This window comes from Anguilla rostrata, chromosome 2 (assembly GCF_018555375.3).
Source record: "Anguilla rostrata isolate EN2019 chromosome 2, ASM1855537v3, whole genome shotgun sequence".
Taxonomy (NCBI): Eukaryota; Metazoa; Chordata; class Actinopteri; order Anguilliformes; family Anguillidae; genus Anguilla; species Anguilla rostrata.
The window spans coordinates 21,311,385-21,330,996 of record NC_057934.1 but is presented as its reverse complement, the minus strand read 5'-3'; the positions used below and the strand labels follow the sequence as shown (position 1 = coordinate 21,330,996).

Sequence of the window (19,612 nt, the reverse complement as noted above, 5' to 3'; positions counted from 1 at the left end):
AGGCCGCACATTACTGGCAAACTGCTTTTTTGCACTTTTATCTCGCTCTTCCCATTTTTCTGCTCTCGATGTTGTTTGGGCATTACTTTCATGTCACCCACAAAATTTTAATTCCCATTATTTCTGAAAGCATGAAAACGAATTGAGATGACACACAAAATGCTCACAGCCTGAGCGGTGGGCAGTGGAGGGGTGGGGGAATAATCAAATTCAGTGAGTCAGAAAGTCCAAATGTCCAGCCCTTGAAAAGAGAGTGTCGTTTTTCAAACCGCAGGATATATAACCCCCCCCCCCCCCCAGGTGAGTCACAAGTCTACAGGGTCTACTGAACAGTGTCACAGGGTTTAAACTGCTATTGCAGCCCATTCCCACCCACCCAGGACTTCACAACCAATGGGGTGGTTAAGTAAGTTCAGTGCATGTCATTAAGCTTGCCTTTGTCCACCTTTCAAAAGGTACGGCCAATTTAATGCAGTCCCCGGACCAGGTATTCATCTCATCACAGTAGAAGATGAGGACAAAGAGATTTCTTTAACCATTGAGGACGGCCATGATAAAATGGATTAGGAATCTGGTTTTATGTTACCTTTGCCATCCTCAGTGCACCTAAAGGCCAAGATAGAAAAGGACTATGCCCCACAATACGGCCTGTTAAAAAAAAAAACCCCAAAGAACCTGGTCTGCTTTATGGGTTGAAAGTGAAAAAAACATATTGTAGTCCAGAGCAGCCATTACAAACATATATGAAGAGTCCTGGCTGGCCCTCATCAAGAAGCCACCTCTGAGCGAATTAAAGAGCGGAAAGACATTCTTTCCCAAACTTTTATGTGATGTAAGCATTCTTCAAGGCCTCGGAAACCTCAGTTTACAGTTATAGTATAAGAAGTATTTATTAACTTATTTCATTTTGGTTTTCTCTGTATTATTCCAATATTGGTTGGAATGAGAAATCTTTATTTTTGTGCATCGTGGCTGGGTTCTATCACCCTTGAATCATACTAAACCAACTGTCCATTGAATGAGACATTAGTCTGAGGTCCTGACACAACAGTTATCGCAGTGAGTAGGGGGTTCCCCGTTAGCCTGGCTAAATTTCTAGCCTGGCTCTCTTAGCCTGTCACTTAATCGTCACTAGTTTAATTGGCTAAAATTCATTCTTTCCCTCTCCACCTCAGCTGATGTGTTGATCATTCGGACGCAAAATGGCTGCCGCGCATTACCCAGGTGAGTACTACACATCGGTTGCAGTTGAGGAGAGTTTCCTCCTCATCACTGTGAAGCGCTTTTAGAGTGAGAAAAGCACTATAAAAATACAAGTCATTATTATTATTATTATTGGCGGCACGGTGGTGCAGTGGGTAGCACTGTCGGTTCACAGCAAGAAGGTTGTGGGTTCGAATCTTGGCTTGAGGTCTTTCTGTGTGGAGTTTGTGTGTTCTCCCCGTGTCTCCGTGGGTTTCCTCCGGATACTCCGGTTTCCTTCCACAGTCCAAAGACATGCAGGTAGGCTAATTGGAGAATCTAAAATTGCCCATAGGTATGAGTGTGTGAGTGAATGGTGTGTGTGCCCTGCGATTGATTGGTGGCCTGTCCAGGGTGTATTCCTGATCTCGCCCATGTGCACACTGGGATAGGCTCCGCGATCCTGCTCAAGATAAGCGGGTATAGATAATGAATGGATGGATGGATTATTATTATTATTATTATTATTATTTTTTTTTTTTTAATTATTATTATTATTATTACCTTTGTTCCTAATTCCCGTTATGCTACTGCCTATGTTGTTCTATTGCATGTAGTTGCTCTTGTTTTTACATGAGATGTTTTAGGTTACTGGACACAACGGTGCAAAAATCTAAGATCAGAGTTTCAAGATTTTCACTGCCTTCCAGAATATTTATTCTGCTTTCTCCACAAAGTTTTCCCTGCTCTCTCTAGTTGTTTCGATACACTTGCTGACAGTCTCAGTCCAGTAAGATGATTTTGTTAATTAATGAACTGTTTCGGAATCATACTAAACCAAAGGCACCACTTTCCAAGTGTTTTGTGCAAAATGATTTACTTCATTGGTAGGGGAGGGATGAACTGAGGTGGTAATCCTGGTGTAAGGCTGGCTGGTCTCCGTGCAGTTGTATTCAGTAACTGGTACAGGTCGCTGACTTTTCTTTAAGCTAATTATGTGCTGAGGAGCTCTGAGTGAAATGGATGTTATCACCCAGGGGGAGGATGCACATATGCATGCACATACAAACTTCTGGGTAATTATCTATTTTGACATTAAAAACAAGGCTGTCATGATCAGAGAGGTCTTTCGGTGATGGTTAAGTGAGTGGAGACACACAGATGGATCTCTCTCTCACACACAGACACACACACACACTCTCTCTCCCTCTCTCTCTCTTTCTCTCTTTCACACACGCACACACACACACACACACACACACACAGACTTCAAACTGGAAAATTAACTTCTGGATCATTTTCCATTTTGGCATTAAACACCAAACTCACAGCTGGTTCATTCAGAGTTGTCTTTCAGTAAAGGTTCAGAGAGTACAGACACCTAGATGGATATCTCCACATGGAAACTGAGATGAGCAGACAGGGTGAAGGGACTGAATTAGAGATAAAGGAGGATCTTCTCCTGTATGAGGAAGTGACAAGGGCAGGAAACAGCAGGTATGGCTGCCTACGAACCAAGACTGACGCTTCGATAAAGCCGTGACGGCAGAATTCAAGCCCCCACACCTCTGATCCTCCCCCCTGTCCCCACCTCAGCCTGTGGGACTGGCTGAGATTCTTAATCTCACAAAATTCACAGAGATTCAGTTACACCCCCATCCCCGCTGTGCCACAGTGAGTGAGAGGTGGGTATTGTCCACAGAGGGGGTGCGTGTCCTAAGAGCCTGCGCTCCCCCCCGTACTTTATCTGAGCACGGTGCTTTTGGCTACGCATTCGGTCTTATCGTGTCAGAGGTGATGATCTCTGTGGGAGGTGCTCCAAACAAACATGATGATTGATAATAAAGGTCATTCAAATTTATCGTGTAAGAGGTGATGATCTCTGTGGGAGGTGCTCAAAACGAACACGATGATTGATAATAATGCTCGTTCAAATTTTTTAGCTTCATTTTTTTTTTTACCTTTGACTCAATATATCCATGCAAATCCACACAAACACTATTATGAAGAACTGTTCCTGATGACAACCATTTCTAGAAAATAAAAAAGCTCCAGTTTCTTAACCAATCACATGTCTTAGATGTTAATTCACTGTGCCTGAGGAGAGGTCCTTACCTAATTAAACAAACATGGAATTCTTATAGAAACGGTGCACAACAAGGGCTGATCCATTTCAGGATATAGTGCCAACTTCTCCTCTTAAATATTTCATTTACTTAATCATGTCTTGATCTGACATTTGAAATAAAAGCCCCAGCTACAGCCACAGACTGCAAGCGTATCCTAAAGATTTCACTGTGCTCAAGTATAGCCACAAGCCAGAATAGGGTATAGAGCAGTCAGAAAACTAAAATGGTAACTGGTTGGAACAAAAATAAGCATGCAGACTGAATTTCTAGGACTGGAGTTGTCCACCCCTGCCTTGTAGTGACAGCAAACAAAACTGGTGGAATCTGCATCATAAAGGTCAGTCTGGTGGAAGGCATTTAGCGTATAGGACCCATGTCCATGTGTCAAGAGAACTTGTTCACACAGTGTGAATGCATGTATTCATGTTTGCAATATGTCTCAAATAAAAAAGAAGTACATCACAAAACACAGGAAAATGGCCAGTGTTCATCCAATAGGTACCATATGTACTCTCTAAGAGTTAATTTAACTATAAGGATTTTAGTGTGTAGGCCAATGAGATAAAGAATAACAATTCTGGCTATTTTTATTTTCTTGATTTATCATATTTGCGCATTTATTTTTATATAATCATAATTTAACACTGGATTTCTAATATACAGTTCAGAGGTTCTGAGCTGTTCCAGAAGTCAACTGGGACAGAATTAAGAATTTATGTTGAGTTGACATATTGGGAAATCAATAAAATGTGTGAACGTTACTAAAGAAGTGTTCCTCAATGTGCAATCTAAGCCTCTATAAAATGCACAATATTGTGAAAGTCATAAAAAATTAACCCAATTTAATTATTGAAATGTTTGTCTTCCGCAAGAGGAATCTTGAGGTGCATGACCAACAAACCTTTGTGAACCCTACAGCTGTTTCCAGCAACAGAAGGCAATAGTGGTAAATACTTTTAACCTAAAAATCCAAAATTACATTACATTACAGGATTTAGCAGACACTCTTATCCAAAGCGACTTACACAACTTTTTACGTAACTTTTACTTTGTATCCATTTATACAGCTAGATATATACTGGAGCAATGCAGGTTTAACTACACAATGGCAGTGTCCCACTTGGGAATTGAGTCTGTGACCTGTAACAAGATTACTACAAAAGAGTATATTTGTAGGGGGTGAAGTGAATTGGTCCATTAGTGCGTACACTTATTTGAGGGCATAATTATATTTCAGCTGTTACAATGTTTTTCTTTTTAGCTGTAGCCATGTTTTATAACTTGCAATCTTGAATGATGATATACACTCAGTGGCCACTTTATTAGGTTCATTTTTCTAGACGAGGATAGGACTCCCTTTTGCCCCCAGAACATCCTGAATTATTTTCAGCATTGATTCAATAAGGTGGTGGAAACAGCATTATGCAGTTCCTGCTGATTTTTCAGCCACACACGCACGTTGCAAACTTCTCATACTACCGCATCCGAAAGGTGCTCTGTTGGACTGAAATCTGGGGACTGGGCAGGCCAATGGAGCAAACTGAAATCACTGTCATGCTTGCGGAACCAGCCTGAGATAATGTGACTCCATTAGAAAAAGGGCACACTGTGGCCATAAAGGGATGCCAATGGTCAGCAACCATGCTTAGGTATGCTATGACATTCAGATGATGTTAAAGGCCCTAATGTGCGGCAAAAAAACATTTCCCTTGCCATAACACCATGACCACCAGCTTGCATCATTGACACCTAGCAGGATGGATCCATGGAGTCATGCTATTTATGCAGAATTTTGACCCTACCATCAGACAAGGCAACGTTTTTCTAATCTTCTGTTGTCTGATTTTGGTGATCACTTACCCATTGTGGCCTCATCTTCCTGTTCTTAGCTGCTGCTGTAGCCCACTTGCTTCAAGGTTCAACATTCAGTACGTTCAGAGATGGCCTTCTGCACACCACTGTTGTAAACAACTGTTATTTGAGCTTTTGCGATTCTCACCCACCAAACTGCCACTCACAGGATTGTTTGTCTCATTTCTTTGTTTATCACACAGTGTGTGGGCAGCTGCTGGATGCTGGAACGACCATGTGTGGCACTAGCAATCATACTGCGGTCAAAGTTGCTAAGATCACGTGTCTTGCCCAGTATAATATTTGGTTGAACAACAGCTAAACCTCTTCACCATGTCTTCATGCTTTATATACTGAGTTGAGTAAGAAACCCCTCAGATACACCAAACAGTGTAGCAAAGTATTTGAGTGGCGAAGGAACAAATGTAGCCTTACCCGGCAGTACTGCAACAGGATTAATTTAATGATATCTCGGTTGTCTGACACCAAAATAATGTTTTAACCATTCCTCTATACTAACAGTTTTACACAGAAAGAGACTGCAAATGATCTGCTAGTAGTGTGCCTCAATACAGACTGTTATGCAGAGATGCCTCTGGTTTGTGTAGCCTGTATAGATACAATTGTGTATCTTGCTATGGCATTAGTGCATAGGTGAGTGACTAAGGGGTGCTGATAATCTGAGTTCTAAGTGTATGTAAGGAGCTTAAAACGGCTAGGTGTGCAGTAGAAAGACTCAAAGACAAATGCCAGGTTAAAGTGAATACTGGCAATACACAATGTTGCAAAATGTGTATGTAGTGCCATGGCTACACGTAAATGACACGCAGGAGACCATACTGAGGAGTCTCCTTGAATCATTCCACTTTTCCCCCTATATACTCAAGAATCGAAGGAAAAACCCAAGTCATCAAAGTAAGAAACAATCATAACAAAACATTATTGATCCTGCTTGCACTATTTCTGTAAGCCTATCACACCGAGGTAACCTTTGTAGTTGGCTGCTGACTCATAACTGTTCACTTTTGAATGGTGTTCTTTAGTCAGCGCCCACTGTACAACACCATCAAAGACACCCACTTAAGGTTTGCATAATGCTGATCTAGTAGAATTTTTAGGAACTGCCATCACTGTGGCACTGTGTTTTTATCAAACCCTGCTGACTCCCTGTCAGCACTGTAAACTCAGTCTGTTGTCCTTTGGGGGTCTGATAATGGGAACACAACTGTAAACCATCCAACAGTTGCAGCCACATGATTTACTGTTTGGAGGTGCAGGCTATTTGTGTGAAGGAGCAGGGGTACATCATAAATAAAATAATAATAATAATAAGAAGAATAATAATGAATTTAGAGAACATAATTACTTTGATGAAACATGCCCTCACTGACAGGTGGGCATTGGAGAGCAGACATCTCAAACAAGTCGACTACATGGACTATTATACATCTATTACTCCATAACCTGTGCATTAACATCTGGCTGAATGTTCATGGGTCATTTATACAGATATTTTAAGGCTGCTGTTTAGAAGAATCCGTATTCAGGTATTTGTCACGATTTGAACCCCTGCTTGAAATATATTCGTACATTATTTAATGGTGAGTAGAGCAGTCTGCTGGGCTGTTACTGTTTCCAGTCTAAGATTTCTCTGTGCTGATGTTCCAGTATGGACTGTCCTTGCCTAGCACTGTTAGTTTCACCAGCATTCTCATCAGCCAATCAGAGTGTATTTAATCATGCTACAGCTGAGAATTTTCTGGCACCACCAATATATTAGCACCATTATTAATCAGATGTCACAGATCACTGTTTTATTGGCAAAGTGCATCCCTGGAGTTTCATAGTACCACTGATGCAGTGTAACCAAAACCCAGCTATTTTTACTTTGACCACTTGGGGCAGACTGAAGTCCTTTGTATGTCAAACAGAATTCATGGAAATAAATTGGTCTAGCTAGACATGAAGCTAGATTCATGATGATTCATGATTCTTCATTCATGATTAATTATCGTAAGATTCCACCCAGAATCCCCATCTGTGACATGGCTCTTTTTGAGCCCTTCAGAAATTTATTTAACCTGAGTTACTTTCATTTACTGCTGAATAATTGCCATGAGCATAGGTAATGTAAGGGTTAGGAGCAACAGCTGAACAAATAGAAAATGTAATAAATAACTTTTTTATAACATCTGATGCTTATGCAAGATTTTAGCATTGGTTGCAGTGGTTTAGGGACATGTGAGTGTCTGCACAAAATACAAACAAGATGGAATGCATACCTTAACAAATAAAACAGTTTTTGCACAATGTGCCTTTGTATGGGATTTGGCAGCACTGCACTTGTGTACTCCAAGTTTGAATAAAATACATTACCAAATGTATAACACTGGGTTAGAGTGGCTGTCTAGGTCTAGGAAACCTGCTGTTTGGTGATGCACTGTGAAAACTTGCTGCAAAGGGCTTCTCAACTCTGCCAACCACATACCCCCAACAAAGATGTGTGTGACACTTCTTGGAAATTGGGGGGGGGGGGGGGGGACTTGTGTGGTCAAAAAAGGATGCAGTTCAGACCCTTTGATAGGGTTCCCTCACTAATAAACAGATTCTCCCAAAGTTCTGTATTCACTCATTCAATTAATTAAAATTACTGTTTTATTTTGCTGCATTTGCTAATTTGGTCATGTGCTTATGGCAGATTACTGAACAACGTAGTCATTGTGATAAATGAGTTCTATATATAAAATTCTGTTGAAGGGAAGAACAACATGCCATCAGCCACTTCTTTTTGTCTGAGGTCTAAGGTATGCACCAAGCATCTAAATGTGACACCCTTTATGCAGATTTGTTTTTTTACATGATTTGCTTTTAACTGTATGTGCGTTTTCACTGTATTTGTATATGTGTTGTATAATGTGTGATCGTGTTGATATAAGGATTAATTTCAAGATTGTGTTGTTTTGATTTCACCACATTCTTTGTCTCTGCAAACGGCAAGAACAAATAAAGCAACAAGAATGACATTGATACATACTGTGAGTAAGTATAATCACACACACACACACCTAATGCCCAGGTGGATAATGTAATGATTATATGAAAATACACTGGTCCTCTGTGTGTATGTGTGAGGTGCATATGTGTGTGTGTGAAGAGGGTTACTTCAGTTTAAGCAATGAAAGTGTACTGAATACTGATCACTTCAGTCTCTTTTGTGAGTCTTCACATCTGACACCTTTTTTGTACACGGTCTGGCAAGCATCATGGTTTCCTTTCGCAGATCATGTGGTTCCAGTCGCCTGAACAAAGAAATACTGGGGACAACGGTCTCTGGTAACTGGCCACGAAAGCACCACTAGTCCAGGCGGCACTGTGCTTGGCAGGCCGAGAGAGGAACAGAAATAGTGATTGGGCAGTTTAGATTTTTTTAAAATAACAAATAGGTAAATGCATACGCAAAGCTTCGAGCAGACGAAGGAAGGTGCCGAAATAAAGGCAATGAAATTGCATGCAGGAACCACAGTCACCAAATGAAACAGCGCCGTCGGGCGTTGGTAAATTGCAGCGACGCGGACGTCAGTGAAAGCATGCGGTGTAGAGCTGCTGCGGCAGTGCTGATGTTGAATTGTTGTTAGCTGTGTGAGCTAGCGAGCAGCATACTGTGTCTTCAAGGACGAAAACCGGTGACATCCTCTGTAAATTCATCAGACATGGTGCAACCAGACGTTTTCACAAAGGTAAGGATTTTAACTCGTAAAGTAACATTTAAGTAGTAGTTGTGTAATGTGCCCAGCTAATAATCTGAATTCATAAAAACGTGTCCGTCAGTTTATAGCTAGCTGGAGGTTAGACGGCAGTGGCCCTTCCGCGTGCTTTGACACACACCCTAGTCAGAACCGATGTGCATGTACCAACAGATCAAGGTGACAACTCTGATAAAGTTGTAATAAAATGATATGTTAGTTTGGCACCGTTAATCGTGAACTGAATTCATGTAACGATAGACAACAAGCTAGCAACATATCGTTAAATGCTGACGTTAAGTTACCTGTCTAGTACATATGAACTTGCTTGCCGAACTAGGCATTCTAGCAAGCTAGTTGGCTATCGAATTGCACATTAACAGAAACGCTGCCCTTGACAAGGCTGCAAAATAACCTGCAATCGACACCAAACGACATGGCTAGCTACGTTTATACACTACATCTGTTATTCAATTAGCATTATCAATTCGTTTGTTTATTCTGGTTATGCCTAACAAGCTGTCATGTTTTTGCAGTTAAAACAACAAATGCAACTGCAACAATGTACGTTAGCTCGCTACTGGCTAAGAAATGTGAATTAACGTCAGCAAGTGCACTTAGCATGCTAGCCAACTCAACGAACAAAAAGCCGTCGGACTCGAGAATGTACTAGCCTTCAGTATCGAACCAGTGAGCGTAGGTAGCGACTCAGCTCCGGCTAATCAGGAACCAGTTTGCGTTCATTAAGCGTCAGAGGTGACTAAAACTATAAGACGATGTGCAGTTTGTTTTGCAAGCATTACTACTACTAGCTAGCTAGTATTCTTGAAAAGACGCGGTTCATCTATTTGGCCAGACTTATCTTGGTGACTTCATCGTAGCTAATCTACTAACGTTACAACTGCTCCATCTGTCAAGCCTGGCTTTGCATTGTTGTCTGCTAAATTTGGGCCGCTTGTGAGACGGCTTAACTCCGCAAGCTAGCGCATTACTGCGAGGCAAGCACCAGAAATTTGAACAGACAGTTGTGTCTGACAGCCAGCCAGATAACGTGATTTCTTTCGAGGAAAATCCGTTTTGTCAGGACTCTGACAACATTCCCATTTTAGGGGCATGTGCTCATGAAAATTGGTATTAACTGAGAAAATAATGTAGGAGCACGTCTACTAATTGTGATTCATTTGTGTACGCCTACAATTTTCAAATGTTTGTGTAGAGTCCTGATTTGATCATTCAGATCTGGGGAAAAGATCCATTACTGTTGATATTGACATTTTAGTGTGTTCAGTCAGTATGCGTGAATACAGTGAACATGAAAATAAAAATTTTAAATGGTTATTTAGATGTCTTGTGTAAAACACAACTACAGACAGCTGTAGCCGAACTCCTTCGTATAATTTCAGTACCACGCAGCATATGAGCAGTAACGTTAAATGTGATTTAGGTAAGTTTGGAATATTGCAAAGCAGCTACAAAACCAGCACACGCAATTAGTTGCGGAAGTAACACTATTTGCGTATACCCACTGCAGCAAGCACTTTGCATGAACACTTCTTCATTTTACTGTTTTTTCGTCTTAGTATTAAAGCTGCACGTGTGTATGACAGGTGATGCAATTTTTGCAATACTGCGCTGTTTCAGCAGTTTAGCTGGTGCAATAAGCTCAGTGTGCATTTACACCCGTGCGATTGAACTGCAAATAATAATAATAATAATAATAATAATAATAATAATACAGCAAAAGTTCTATCTGGTCAAATAATTATGAGCAGAAGCCAGTTGTAATACATGCCTCTTGCACGTGACTGACCTGGTCTGTAATCAATTCAGGCTCACCATGAGGTGTATTTAAATATTGATGCTGCCTGTCTCTGTGTGTGTACCCGTTTTAAATAAGATTTGATTTTTGTTTCTTTTAATCTTCATGTGAAACTATTACTCATTAACTGTTTAACTGTTTATCAAAAACTATTAGCATTAGCATAACTACAGTAATGTATATATGTATGAATTAAGTGTAAAACAGTTTATGCACATTACCCAGGTCATCTAGTCTGTAGGCCTCTGCTATTCATCAGAACTGAAAATGTGAGATTACATAATTTTCACAGAATAGAGTTAAATTTCACAAATATATCCTTTCAGGTCTTATGAGTACAACTGATTGGACAGTTTTATGTCATGTTCACTGCATGCATTCATTGTTGTATTTAGACTTTATGGATTATGGATGTGTGATGAAAAATAAAATTGGTCAAAAACAACTGCAAAGCTTCTCATGAGGACCTGAAAAAATAATGTGCTCCATTCTTTTACACAAAGCACTAGCTGCACTACCGTATTATAATTGCTACAGACAATACCACACCATATTGTCTAGCAGTCAGTAGCAGTCTGTGACCTAAATTCAGTTAGTAACAGTCTGCGCCCTGAAATAGACAATAGTAAATTCATATTAAGCAGCATGATGCTTAGTGACCCCAGACACATTTAGCATGGTTAAAGCCCCCCTCCCACCCCTATATTTTCCTCAACACACATTGGGGCTGGAAGGTTTTGGGCTGAAGGAGTCTCATTGTAAATGGAGGACATTATGTTGCAGGTATGTGTTTGGGGGTGGATAGCCTTATGTTCCAGGGGTCGTATTAGAAATGAAGGGCATTGGGGTGCAGGAATTGGGAATGGAGGACATTATGTTGCAGGGGTCTCATTTGGAGCAGATAAAATTATGTTGCTGAAATCTCATTGGGAGTGGATGGTGTTAAAATGCAGTTGCTGTGTCAGTAATGCTTGTCTTAAGTCCTAAGTTTACTGTATAGTTTCCTTGTTCCATTTCCCAGAAACATTTGAAATTTATGTATCTAGGGTGCCCTCAGAGGACGTATTAGTTCAGCATGGAGTTATTGTGTGCAAGCTGTAAAGCATACAGGGAAAACTTCAGAATTCTATTCACTATCAACGTTGTCTTCTAAGATCACGAACAAAAAAAAAAATATTCAAAGCTGGTCTTAGAAATGACAGTTGGACTGTGTTGATTTTCCTGCTTTGTTTCATAATGTTCCAGTCAGTATGCCTAATTTCCTTAGCTATGACAGGCTAAGGAGTCTGTAAAGCCCTGGGTAATCTGTGGCCAATTCATGAAATGCAACAAAAATGAGTTAAATTTTGCATTACCTTTAAGAGACAAAATACATAATTCTCATGAACATAGACTAGCGGATATAGTCTCTCTGTGTGTATGTATCGGCTTATCTCTCTCTTCTCACTTACTCCTTCTCAATCTCTCTCCCTCTGTATCTCTCTTTGTACCTCACATACCCATTTACCCTTTTTCTTTCCTACAATTTTTCTCCCTCTCTCTCTCTCTCTCTCTCTCTCTCTCAGTTGCTTAGTTACCTTGTTTGCTGCTGACTTTGGAAGAAGCGAGCAAGCCAAGCTGCACAATATTTTTAGACGCCCAGTTTTTTTCACGACCTCATGCTGAATAGTAATTATGCTGACGGTATGATAATGATTATCGTTATAATGTGCCTGCTTCTTTTTGTTGTTGTGAGGAGGTAACAGCACACAAACCTTTATACCCAGGATTAAATCTCACATTTGGACATGTAAGTGAAAACCACAGCTGATGAACCGTTGCATTCGGTCAGTGTCTTTGCATTTGATACATATTTCATTTTTCATTTGCATAATGATTTCTGGGATTCAAAAACAGGAGATTATGTATAGAAAAAGTATTATGACTACTTCGCAAGTTCTGCACTATTTACCTGTCACGGGCAGCTGAAAAATAAGAACTCTCAAAACTGTTGGTAATTTAGCACAAAAATCATGTTGTGCTCAGCATACGGAGCTGATGCAAAGTGGAGCTCTGGTGGCTGGCTTTGGCAGCTGCAATTGGTCCAAGCTGGAGATGCCAGCAAATCCGATCCAAGGAATTTATTTTGGACACTATTTTGATTCCTCCCAGCTGAGTAAAATGACCGGTGATTAAGTGCAGCTGATTCGTCCGTTCTGTACCGTCCACCCCCGTGACCTACTCTGCCTGCGACGGCTGATGCTCTGCCGTTGACATCTGCTCCTCAGGTGATGCCCCGCCCATTTGGGGAGCTTCAGACATGCGATATCCACATTGAACCTGCCTGTGGGGGTGTGTGTGTGTTTGTGTGTGCTTGTGTTTGTGTGTACGCGTGTGCGTGCCTGTGTGGACCATTCTTGGGTGTATTGCCATCTCTTCTCACCTTGTGATAATCGTGGTTCACCCAAAGGATTATTTGCCTTTGAATTCCACACTGAATTCCTTTTCCTGGGAGAGGCACACGCTTAGTGTATTGCGTGCAGTCCATGTCATCACACTGTAAGGAAGATGCAGGAGCTCTGGGTAAAGTTGTTAGAAGGGCAAATAAGTTAGTTCCTGCTATGAAATGTTCTTTTGCTTGTGTTATACGAATTAGGCCTATCATATGAACCAATCTGGCCCTGATCCCACCCACATTTACAGTGTAGTTTTGGTTTTATCAATGTGTGTAACGGATTGGAAGATGAGCCTGTTTTTTCTTTGTATTGGGGAGATAGATTTGCAGTAAATGTTGTGCAGATTTTAATATAGTGAAGTGAACATTTTTTTTTTTCATTTGAATTGAAAGCCATTGTTGTCAGCCAGTTTACCGAAGGTAGAGAAGATAGCATCTCTATCGTGCGTAAATGTCGTTACAAATGGTTCTACTGCTTGACAGCATTATAAGGGTAAGCCAGCAAGGAGTCGTAGTAATTTTACTGGTTATTCAGCCATTGTTGTGAAAAATAGGCCACACAGTTTCCAGATGTATTTATTTTTGTATATGTCAGGGCTTACCGAAAAGAGTACAGGTTGTCGGCTCACAGTGACGCACCGCCTGATGGCGGCGAACCGGCTCGGGCGCTGGCGGCCATTGGAGGCGCGGCCGTCGCCTTCAAACGCGGCGCATTGTTCTAAATGAATGCGGTGCTGCCGCTGCACATTTTTCACCTCGCTGGTCGCGGCTTCTCCCTGCATTCCATTGGGCCGCGTCCCGCCAGCTTGGCTGATACAAGCGCGGGCTTCGGAGCATTTAGTTCTCTGAGCCGCGCAGGCGCCCCTAAGCTGGGGGGGGTGGTCTATGCAGAATTGCATTTGTGGCCCCCCCTGTGGAAGAGGCCTTGATCGTGGAGGGGTGGGGGCGGGGGGTATTGCGAACAGTGGTGATAAGCCAAGAAGGAGGAGGAATGCATACAGGTGGGCCGGCACAGCTCGGCTGTAATCGCCCCTATGATCCACTCTGTCTTTGCCCATCTTCTGTTGTGGTCTGAAGACGCATATTTTCAGACTGTACCTGGACCAACTATCGCTACTCTGCCCAATCTAGGACCGCTCTCATCACTTGTATCCTTCTAATTTGTTCCTCTAGCACTTTCATGTTACACCTGTATCTACATCCAGCACTTATATTGCTCTTGTGTCGTTGTCTTGGTGGTGTAGCTTGTCGTCATGTCTCCTAGTTTGACTTCTCATAACTTTCTAACCTAGCCTATGCTTACCGTGTGAATGGGACTTAACGTGTTCAAGGCTTATTGTACTTTGCTTTGGATAAAAGCGTCCTCCAGATGTAATGGCAGCTAGTTATATGCAGGAAACAGACATGGTGAGGAAGAGAGAGGCTAATTAACGGGCGGCTCCAAATTGTCATTCTTTGTTTGAATCATGAAATGCTTCAGCAGCTGTAAGTTAATAGGAATGGTATGCTGATAGTAGGACTGCTGCAAAAGAGCATGCATGCTCAGTCACCCTACCCTGTATAAATAAAGTTTAATAATGATGATTCTTACTGAATCAGCAAAACAAAATAAACACAGGAACGAAAAGGCGTGGTGCCTATCAATTCCTCGGTTCTGATGACCATTTTAGAACCGGTTCCAATTTGGAACCCAACCCTAGGTGTGGAAGTTAATCGGTGTGACTTTATGCTTGTTCAGCACACGCTGGTACCCTCATGCTCCAAGATAAACTCAGCTGCAGGAAGGTGTTACAGTGAGAAATTACTTCTCCACTGTCAGAACGCAGCAGTTCATCACAGCCTCTTTGTTTTCCATATTTTTCCCAGTGGACTCATATTACTATTAGATGAAGGTCATTTTGGTGGCAGTCACTTCTGGGGTCTGCTTTGCCTTTAGAAGGCGAGCTTTTGTCCGTCATTATGCAACACAGGAGCGATGCGTAGCATTTCTGTCTGCAAGGCCATTGCGTCGGGAGGGGTAAATATCCCTGTGTCATCAAGCCCCGCCTCCAGCTTAATGTCCAGAAGTGACCAGGTGGCAAGAAGGGACGTGGCAGCTTCTTGAAGCCGGCAACCAGGGGGCGGGGCACAAGAGACGCTGAAGACAGAGAGAGATAGGAAGGAATAAAGAGAAATGCAACCCAGTACAATTTTCTGTACTAGACAGTTTCATTTTCACATCATATAATTGGGGGAGGGCAGGAGTGTCAGGTTTAATGATGGAGTGCTTGATGTTGGCCTTGTGAAGTTATGACATGGTCTTCAGTAACTTCAGAAGTTATCTGGCCAACATCGCCCCCCAAATTTTATTCACGTCACCCTGAACCCGGTCGAAACGGGTGTCGGGTGGGCACGACGCAGAGGGAACGGGCGCTATAAATATTCCTCTCGCTAAGAGCAGGAATGCTACGCAGGCGACATTTGCGGATTACAGCTCCGTCACCTCACTGGCTAATCCTTCATTCTGCGCCCATCCCCCCCCCCCCGTCTCTGTCTGCATGCCCCGCAGAACGCAGGTTTTGCACTGAACAGCTGCTCGCACAGGGTGACGGGGACAGGGGGGGGGATGGTCAGGTGGGGGCCGGGGTGCGGTGGGAGGGATCCGAAAAGGGCTCGGTGTGCGCGCTGCAAGACTGCAGGGCACTGCCCGTAACGGAAGACGACGCCTGGCGCAGAGAAAGGTCAGGGAATTAACCGACAGCATTAGGAGGAGTGTGGAGGAAAAAAAAGAGGTCACTTCCTTCAGTGTGTCTGCCCAGAGTGACTGAGCAGGCCGGAGCAGCATTAGAGATCTGTGCGTCATGTGACCTGCATTGTCTGTGGTACTGCAGCACAAGGGAGAACTGACTGGGAGACAAAAGAGATTGCATAATAATAATAATGATAAGAATATTACTTGAATGGGAGATGAGATTGCTTTAAAAAATAAAATTCTTCATATAATAGTGAAAACTAGAGACTAAAAATAATGAATGGCAAAGCCTAACAATTGCGCGGTGAGAATCCTGGCGTATAGATTCCTGAGGCATGGCTAAGGGAGGGTTTCAGTCTGCCGGTCTCACTTCATCATGCAGCTGCTTCCTCTGCCCACTGGCCGCCTGCAGTCAGGCTGTGGGTGCCTTGCATGAAGTGTGCTCTTCCCCCACAGTCACTGGGGAACGCCTGCTTCAGAGGAGACCGGCCGCTACCGGACGCTGGACACTTGGGAGGACATTGTGTGCTAGGTGACACTAGCCGCTTTGGAGGAGACTGCATTCTAGCTGCTTCTGAAGAGAATGCATGCTAGCTGAGGCTAGCTGCTTCGGATGAGACCGTGCGCTGCCTGACACTAGCCACCTTTGGAGGAAACTGCACACTAGCCAACGTTAGCTGCTCCTGAAGAGACTGCATGCTAGCCGAGGCTAGCTGCTCCTGAAGAGACTGCATGCTAGCCGAGGCTAGCTGCTTTGGAGGAGACCGTGCGCCACGTGACACCTTGCAGAAGGCTGCATGCTCGCATACACTATACGACAAGACACAATATGGCTTGGCCTTCCAGTTTGGAAGAAATGAGTAAACCATGCCGAAACTGATGAAAAAATGTCAGTCTCTGGCTGCTAGCGTGTTTTGCTTTTCTTTTGTCGAGTTTGGAGGAATGAGCTTGTTCATTATGAGGAGGATGCCACGTTTCTCTGGGGTTGCGCACATCAAGACTTCTGGTCAGTTCAGAATGCTCTGAGCATCGTGGCTTTTCAGTGGTTCAGTCGGGTGTGACAACGTGGGAAGAAAAGAACAGATATGGCTACTATATCTGATCAGTTTATGTTGGTATGTTACTTTGTCAGTAACTTTAATTTCATTTCAGTTCACTGTGTCCCAAGACCAGTGAGGGACACACTGACTCTTCATTAATTGACTGCCTGAGCATAATATAACTAATTGTTTGGAAGGGTTGGATGGAATTAGTGAGGAATGAGCTAAGCATCTCATCTTGTCTTGATATTATGAGTGGAATAAATACATGGCTGTTATGGGTTCAGACTAATACTACACAAACACAACTCAAGTAATTGGCTGACAGCCGTTTTCAAAAGCTAAGCAGTTCTAAGTCATGTCTCTGTTGTCAACCGAGTTACTGCAAGCACATGCGACTGAGGGTCTCTTTCTGCCTTCTGACCCTAGAGTGGAAATGGTCTGATTGTACTGCAGACGTGTTTGATTTTTTTCTGGATCCACAGTGTCTTTGTTCGGTTGCACTGAAATCTGAAATTCTAATTTTGCTTTCAGGTCCGTTGCTGGTGCGTCATATAGAAAAGCAGGGATGGAGGTTGTGGTGTCCTTCGGAGCACAGGACAACGTTCTGCTGGCCAACAGCTCCGAGCAGGGGGCCAACCGATGGAAGCACCCGGGGGAAGATTCCGTAAGTACATTTATCATCATCACGAATACGCTTGGAGGAAATGGTCATTTTTACATATTTATTAGTAGCATGCTCTTAGCTATCATGATTTACATGATAGCTGATGTCTTTATTGTCTTTTTAAAAAGTAAAGCTGCTTTGTTACAGAGCGACACACTGCAGGCAGACAATGCCGTATGTACATTTGAAGCAGAGTTCACTTGTGTTAAAGGGGCAGACGCTCCTGTCATAATAGGTTGTTTCCAAATTAGTTGGGTAATCTGTGAGTACCAGTCATTACCTAGACATTTAACTACAGGAGGCTGGAAATTACATGTGACAAAAATTAAGTAGGGCTAAACTGTGACTAAAATACTTGTGTTATTTCCGTAAACTAAAATAAATATGATTTTAGTCATTCTTGTCTTGACTAAAATTAATGAAGAAGGCATGACTAAAATGTGAATAAAACTAAAATGCATTTTAGTCAAAAGACTAAGACTGTGACTAAATATAAAACTGGTGGCAAAAACAACACTAATGTAGCAGCAGTTGCGCTTCCTGTGATAAGAGAGTTGTTGAGACCAGGGTTGCTGGACTGGTTTCCCCCTTCCCCCCTAAATGTAAATGCAGATGTAACTTTTTCCCAATACCGGTTGAATCAGTCAGTTTGTGTGCTTGAACTGTGAGAGGACCACCATGAATGGCCTTGAGAAATATGAGGACGCACATTGTGGCCTTGCTTTGACATACACAGTGTGCTTGCACACTGTGATTGCCATTGGCTTTCTAGATTGGAACCTGTCTTAACTCCGTTATCTTGAAACGGAAAGTCACAGATTTTTTTTCATACTCTGAAAAGAATCCTCTCTTCTGTAGTGCACATTTATCTCAGTCGGCTGTGTAAAGACATATCTCTCCCGGAATGCGAGTTCCATGCTGACTGACTGTGGGGATATTTCTGGCAAGTTCCGTGCCGCTTCAGCTGACATGTATGTTCAGCAAGGGTCCATGAGGGGCGTGTCAACTGTGACGGCAGCTGTTTTCATCGTCATTGGCTATGATTCTCGGAGGCGGGCACATAGACTTTCTCACCCGCGAGTGAAGCTGTGGAAACGGAAGCAGGTTCTCTCTGAAGGCGTGAATGAACCGTAATCTTGACCCCAAACTAAAAAACTGATCCGCCCACACGAGCTTGCAGCGCTGGCTGTTTTTAATAGCTAATGCCATAATTTGTGTGTGTATGTCTGTGTGTGCGTGCGTACGTGCATGCTCGCGTGCGCCCAGCAGGATCGCAGCTCCAGTCCTTATGTCCTTCGCTCTGTTGCTACCACCTGGAAGGAGGGCCTTCTGAACAGGAAGCGGCCATTCGTGGGCAGGTGCTGTCACTCATGCACGCCTCAGAGTCAGGTAACTCCCACCCCTACTCCTCCGCCAATCGGCATGTTGCATCACACGGGGAGGCACCCTGAACCCTTTCCCAAAAATTCATTATGCTATTAATTTCATCAAAGTAAAACTGTTACTGAAATAAAGTGGTTGTCTTGATATGATTGAAGAGGAAACGGCTGTGCAGTTTTGCCTTGGCTTAAAGAGATGCTCACACAGGTGCTCAATCTGCAGTAAATCTCTGCTCTGAGTTTTACTGAGATTGGTAATTCATTACATTTGATAACTGGAGCATGTTTATTACAGTTCAATGACAGACTCGTGCATTCATATGACCATACTCCACTGCATTCTTAACACGCTCTTTTCCATACTGAACACGATCCCCTTGATATTTTACACGCTTTCTTCTGTACTGACCACGCCATCTTCCTTACTGAACACAGTCTCCTCACGGCTTGACTTTTTTCTGTTGTTGCAGGAAAGGCTCTTCAACCCTAGCATCCCCTCCCTTGGCCTGCGTAACGTGATTTACATTAATGAAACGCACACCAGGTAGGTGTTTTCGTGCGCGCGTGTGTGTGTGTGTGCATGCCGGTGAGAGGGTCCACACGTGCGAGTGTATGTGTGTGCTTGCGTGTCTATATG

At 42.8% G+C, this 19,612-nt stretch overlaps 1 protein-coding gene across 2 annotated transcripts in view; it reads left to right on the top strand.

The window, feature by feature from the left end:
• The first annotated feature begins 8,662 nt into the window (after nucleotides 1-8,662).
• gpam (glycerol-3-phosphate acyltransferase, mitochondrial) overlaps nucleotides 8,663-19,612 on the top strand; it is a 32,081-nt gene continuing 21,131 nt past the window's right edge. The window contains exons 1-4 of one of the 2 annotated variants that reach the window (XM_064321161.1): nucleotides 8,663-8,899; nucleotides 17,464-17,596; nucleotides 18,866-18,985; nucleotides 19,446-19,519. In XM_064321161.1, coding sequence (XP_064177231.1) covers nucleotides 17,498-17,596; nucleotides 18,866-18,985; nucleotides 19,446-19,519 — 293 coding nt within the window. In that variant the 5' untranslated portion in view covers nucleotides 8,663-8,899; nucleotides 17,464-17,497. Of the gene's footprint in view, nucleotides 8,900-16,050; nucleotides 17,005-17,463; nucleotides 17,597-18,865; nucleotides 18,986-19,445; nucleotides 19,520-19,612 lie in introns of those variants that run through there. The other variant, XM_064321162.1, reaches the window with a different exon arrangement.